The sequence below is a fragment of the Meleagris gallopavo genome, chromosome 3 (assembly GCF_000146605.3).
Source record: "Meleagris gallopavo isolate NT-WF06-2002-E0010 breed Aviagen turkey brand Nicholas breeding stock chromosome 3, Turkey_5.1, whole genome shotgun sequence".
Taxonomy (NCBI): domain Eukaryota; kingdom Metazoa; phylum Chordata; class Aves; order Galliformes; family Phasianidae; genus Meleagris; species Meleagris gallopavo.
Window position 1 is genome coordinate 79,699,550 of NC_015013.2, and position 6,292 is coordinate 79,705,841.

The 6,292-nt window shown below is 38.4% G+C and overlaps 1 protein-coding gene across 1 annotated transcript in view; it reads right to left on the reverse strand.

Moving 5' to 3' along the window:
- Positions 1 to 424: 424 nt before the first annotated feature.
- The window catches only part of RAD21 (RAD21 cohesin complex component), a 16,573-nt gene continuing 10,705 nt past the window's right edge, over positions 425 to 6,292 (reverse strand). Inside the window, exons 12-13 of the mRNA XM_010709247.3 lie at positions 4,826 to 4,909; positions 425 to 2,255 (exon numbers count right to left, since the gene is read on the reverse strand). Coding sequence (XP_010707549.1) covers positions 2,064 to 2,255; positions 4,826 to 4,909 — 276 coding nt within the window. The 3' untranslated portion in view covers positions 425 to 2,063. The remainder of the gene's footprint in view (positions 2,256 to 4,825; positions 4,910 to 6,292) is intronic.

Genomic DNA, 6,292 nt, shown 5'->3' on the forward strand with positions numbered 1-6,292 from the left:
CTGCTGCTTTTACAGGCTTGGATCCAAGTGTCTGGATCTACAAGGACCACGTATCTTCAGAAGCACTGACATATTCACAGAGGCAATTCTAGAAGAAAGAGAACTGCAGAGCTAAAAGAATTCAGGCTGGATATGTTCTGGCATTTGGAAGGGACTGGCATGGAGATGAATCATTTTATAGAGTCTCCTCTAATTTTCCACACAGACATTCCTAGCATAGAGTGCCTGAACAAAACCACAGGATGGCCACTGAAGTCAGTTCTCCTTCCTGACGGTAAATCTATTTGCACATTCAAGCTTTAAATCTCTCCAGCAGCTCTATCAGTACGCTTCCACTCCTAATACCAAAATAAGCCATCTGTAAATACGAGGTCCCTGCTACAGAATTGAAAGGTGTTCAAAGAACATACGGAGCTCACACATCACGGCTTATAACACAACTTTTATTAGAAAAGTTATACATAACAGCATCAACTATTTTCAAGAATATCATCCTTGAAAAGCAACAAAACCAGACTAAAAAGTGTAACGAGAAACGAATGACCTGTTCTATAATTAAACATTCAAGTTATCTACAATGTCTCTTTTTACAAAGGGGAAAACCATGGTGTTACAGGCACATCATGTTGAAAATAAAGCTGCAGTAATTTTATACAATTAACTTTTCCAAGGATTATTAAAACATGATCATCATGGAGTTGCAGTTTTGTTTTTTTTTTTTTTAAAACATTCACATAATTTTACACTTCTGTATACACCGAAATTTCAGTCCCAAAATTACACCACAAAGTGCCCACATTAAAACCAGAACCTTCAGTGTGAATAATTTTGCCCTAAAAAAAGTTAAGACAGGTTTCCATAATCAATATATTCACATAATTTCTGGTACTACTTGATCTAACGGTAAAGCTTCATTGTTTGTATGTAAAATCAAATGGGACTTCTCTTACAAATCTGATAAAACGTTTGGAACACAGGAGTGTGCATTACTGGAAAATCAATACTAAAACCATAAATATATATCCAAAGAGTCATTAATACGCTACACAATTAAGCAGAACTATGCCCGTTCACACTATATATTCAAGCTTGTTTCAGCCTTTCAGTACAGGTGGTATCTGAATGTAGCACCTCTACAGAGGCAATCTGTTCAACTTTTTCTTCTTACCCTTATAAGCCTGCTTCATAAAAATCAGATAATTTACAATCTAGAAGTTTGTTTTAAAAAGTCTGGAGTTTATATACAGCTCTAACAAACCTAAAGTATTTTGATATCTTAGAAGGTTTAAATGAAATGGCTAGAGTTCTCACTTGATGCTTATTAACAGTAATTAGCCATTAACAGTAGTGGACCGTAATGAGGTGATAAGTAGAAAGTTATGTTTCGTCTAAAATGCTTAACACACGTCCAGTCCTTTCATGTATGTAATGGTGTCACTCCCAGGAAGGGCTTTCCACAGACACCCATTTCCCCTTAGCATCAAGGGCTACAAAAATCCGACTGCAAAAATGCAGTGACAAAGCAAGCTGACGTATCAGGCACTACCTTTCATATTGGCAGCTGTAAGAGACCCACGGTATGCACAGAGATCTAAGGAAGGGGAAAAAACCACAACTATGAGAAGCAGACCGAACATTTTAGACAAGTTTGGCAAAGTTTTTAACCAGACAATAGGTTGGCCATTCAGGTTTACTTGTAGAGGTTTTAAAATCACTATTGAATTAACTAGTCAAATGATAGTAAGACATTGTCATGATACTCAAACGTTACATGCACCAATATTGCACACATCTGCTCGGCATTCTTAGCACAATCTTCATCTGGGTCCTTGAGCTGCCTGGTTTCTGCAGCTGGAACTCAAGCCTCCCACCCCAGCAGTTTCACTAAAAATTTAAGTGGTCAATTTAAAATACAAAACCCAGGTAACCCCCGAAAAAACCCAACAAGGACTTTATACAGACAATAAAATCTAAGTTTTCTGCAATGGTCTTGAGGGCCCTACAGATGGGGCAATACACGTACACACTAGTGAACAAACACTAGCTCCGCTGTATCTAACCATTCAAATAATATGGAATCTGGGACCGGGAGTTGCAATGATGTCACTGTAAGGCTCCTCCTGTGTCAGCTCGATAGCTTGCTGCTTTTTAAGTACCAGGAAACTGTAGAATTTTGCAGCTGCTTGTTTTCTATTTGTATTTCTGCACAGCTCAAGCAAACTGATGGATTCTGCTCCAGTCTTAGCAAGAGCTCTCTGAAAAACACAAACATCAACAAGGCAAATTTAAAAAATGCATACAAGCATGAATAGCAATTGGCAAGTTTCTGTTTGTTATCATCTGAGGGATGCTGGGAAGGATTGTGATGGACTCAACACTGGGTAGGGACACTACAACACGTACATAAATTGCACATGGATCTTATCTAAATGAAACCAACTAAGAGCCCCCAAAATGGGTGAAAAAAAAAACAAACAAAAAAACAAAACAGTCTTGAGGCCACATATTCCAGAAACACTGTAGTATAACACAAAGGCTTTGGATATCAGCAGCCAGCCAGCTTTTTGACTACAGAACAACTATTTGTGAAGAGAAATAAAAAATCCTGTTGTATTTCTCAGACTGAAAATAATTCCAAATAGAATTGTGAACTGTTGGTTCAAAAAGTAATTCAGGAGCTCAGGTTCTGTAAAGAGGCATCATTTTCCAAGGTGAAAGCCTGTTTATTTCTAAAAATCCTCTTTGTCTGAAACAAAGTATCCAAAAACTGTTTATTTTTATTTATTTATTTATTTTTAAAGTCCTGGCCAGAATATAAAGGATGCAGGGAAATACATTTGTTTGCTGCCCACAACAACTACTAATTTAATCTTCATTTAATCTTCATTAAATCTTCAATTTAAAACAGAGCTGTCTACTTTGGAATATCAATGAGATGAAAAGATACTAAGCTGGCCAAATGAAATTACTTCATATTAAACAGATCCTAACTTTGAGTCTCGTTACAGATTTAATGTTTCAGCTATCCAGTCTGATCCTTTTTTGGGCACACGAAGGAGACAATCAAACAAAGCTAGATGTGGCCCAAGGCAAATTCTGAAGCTCTTGTAAGAAATCCATGATTAAACAGAGAGAAAAATAAGGAACATTACCAACTAAACATCTGTACATTTGAAAAATGTTTTTAATTGACAGCTGTACTGGTTTTAGCTGGGACAAAATTAACTTTCTTCATAGCAGCTCATCTGGTGCCACGTTTTGAATTTGTGATCAAGGCAGTGTTGATAAAGCACCAGTGATTTAGCTGCTGCTAAGCGGTGCTTGCACAGCATCGAGGCTTCTGTTTCTCATGCTTCCCCCCAAAGCAAGAAAGCTGGGAAATGCACAAGATATTAAGAGTAGCCAAAGCCACAACAGGTGACCCCAACTGATATGGAATATCAGCTAATGTTCTATACCATACGATGCCATGCTGAATTAAATCTAGGGGATAAGGGGAAAAGGAAGGGAGTGTGGGACGTGTCTCGAGTAACTGTGTTACTATGCTGGGAAACAGCTGACCATCTGCCTGCTGGTGGGAAGTAGGGAATGAGTTCCCTATTTTGCTTTGGTTGTGCAAGCAACTACACTTCACCTGCTACTCCATCTTTACATCAAACCATAAACTTTCTTGTTTTTAGCTTTCTGATAGTCTCCCATCTCACTGGGGAGGTGATGGTGCACTGCCTAGCTGCCTGTTAGACTTAATCCATATAAGCAGTTTAAAACAATCTTAAGCCTGCAGAATTCTTGCAGGCAAGCAAAAAAACTGACTTCGTTCACATTAGTCTTCAATGTCACATGCTCACGCTCCAGAAATTTAAAGCTTTTGCTTGAGTATGTATTTCTGAGAAAACAGAAATTACCACTAAATCTTACTTGACCGAAAACTCAGCAACTTTAAAAAAAAAAAAAAACCCCTCCACAACTGTAACAGAACTTCAGAGACACAATAGTGACAATGAGCTTTTATCAGCAGATAGAGACTAATTTCACCTCAAGAAAGATGACTTTGGAAAACAAAGCCAGCTTAGAAGGATGGGATTGACACTCCAGTGAAACCACAATCTCAAAAGTTGCCAAAATAATTAAGGGAGGAAATGGGTAGGAACCACAAACCAGACTTAAAAGCAAAAGGCAGACCTACATGCAAGCAGACACGAGTTTGCACTCAACTTCAAGTATAGACCAGAGGCATTCAATTTTCTTATCAGAAAAAGCCCTTCAGTTCTAGCAAGCAAGAATCCATTCTACAGAAGATTATCTGTTGTGCAGACTGACAATGGCAGTCTGAAGCCACCTGCTGAAAAGTAATGCTGCACTGTAGTCAAGGTCATATTCCCCCAGTTGCTGCAGATTCAGCTTATTGTAGCACAGATGATTTCAGACTAGTCCATCTGGGAGTAAACACCCCACAAAACAGTTTTGTTCCTGCACCTTGACGATGTTTGCCTATTCTTACAGAGCTCTAAGTCAGCGCTTTGCTAAGGTTTCACTGCAAGAACACAAACTCAGTTATTTTAGAAACTGCATTTCTGAGAATCTTACTTGTGTATAAAGTGTGGCTGGAGAACACATAAGTGAAAAGTTCTGTTTCAAATGTTATTTGAAAAAACATGGCAGTTACATTAGGATTTGGTCAGTTACAAGAGCATTGTCCTCCCTGCGATAGAGCTGATATTTTAATTCTGTAGCTTCTGACAATAAAGTCTTTACTTAAACTTTCGCCTCAGGTCAACAGTGCCAGCGGGCACATCCAGAAGAGAAAGTAAGTGATAATGTGTACCTGAAGCCCATGAAGCATTTGTTGAGTCCTCTTGTTCCATCTCCGTTCTTCTTGATCCTGATCACCCCCTGTGCCATCTTCTTCCTGCAAGCAGCCAGAACTCTCATTTACAAAACCACAGATGTTCTCATGCACCAACTTCTACAAGACACATTTCTACAAGAAGTGCAGCTTTTCCTTTTCACCAAGACAGACGCAATGTAACCAGGTATGGACAACCTGACTCTCGGGGTACAGCTAGGTGAGTCAGGAAATGGGACAGAGGAAGATAAACGCTTAAGCTGATGTATCTTAGTAAGGCTGTGTGCCACTATGGCTATAACTCAAAACGTCATGCTGGCAACTAGCAATACAAAGAAGTTCACTCATGATGGCTTAATGAAAAAAGACTTATCTAATCTAAACATAATATCAACAATTCTTTTGTTTTGTAAATATTATTCAATACTGACATTCTCATTTCAGCGTGGAAATGGAGTCACTGAAAAAGGAAAACAGGTTGCTAAAAGCTGCAAAAGGGAGCTGTGTTGTTAGAGAGGACTATGTCCAATGAGGCACTCAGAACAGTGCTTATTTATGGAAGATGTATTGCATATGGCTTTTAAAATGAAAGTTACATTTCAAGCCTGCAATTATAAAAATCACCATGAAAGCAACACATGCAAGTATCTTTGTTTCCAGTCTTAAATCAAGTACTTCAAATAGAGCAGAAAACACCACCTGGGCAATTTTTCCTTTCATTTCTCAAAATTAAGTCAAGATGTATTTCTTAGTTTTGATTGTACTCCTATAAAGCAACATTTCACTGCAAACAGCAACAGCTTGCTGCAGTACCAAGAAGATCAAAATCCAAAATTTATTGCATAAAGCATCAAAATTCAGAGAGAGTGGCTTAAATCAAACCATGTGAGAAGAGAAGCATCCTCTACCTCCCGAGAGAATGCAGATGTGATTTGTAAAATGGTCATGCAACAACTACATTTCTAAAGTTTAACTTTTCCCAAATAAGAAGTTAACATTTCTTGAATACAAAATCAAACAGTGCCAGGGAACACACAAACCCTTTTTACATTGTTTGTTTGTTTGTTTTTGTTGCCTTTTTTTTTTTTTTTTTTTTTAAGAGTCTTGTGCTCTTACCTCCTCCTCTTCTCTCTCTTCTTCTTTCTTCTTCTTCTTCTTCTTCGTGTATATATATCTGTATGTCGTTCGTACGTACGTATTCGGTTTTAGTTGGGTTTCCGTTCCTTCGTTCGGGTACGGGTACGTACGTTTACCGTTACGTTACGGTTCGGTTTACGTTTCCGTTACGTCGTCGTTGTGTAGTGGTGTGTGTGTTAACGTAGTACGTACTAAGTAACTAAGTAAGTAAACTAAGTACGAATACTACGTTTACTGGAAACGTCCTAGTACCCGAGGTACTAACCGACGGAAGGGGTCGTAAAGGGCTATGACGTTAAGTAGTAGTAC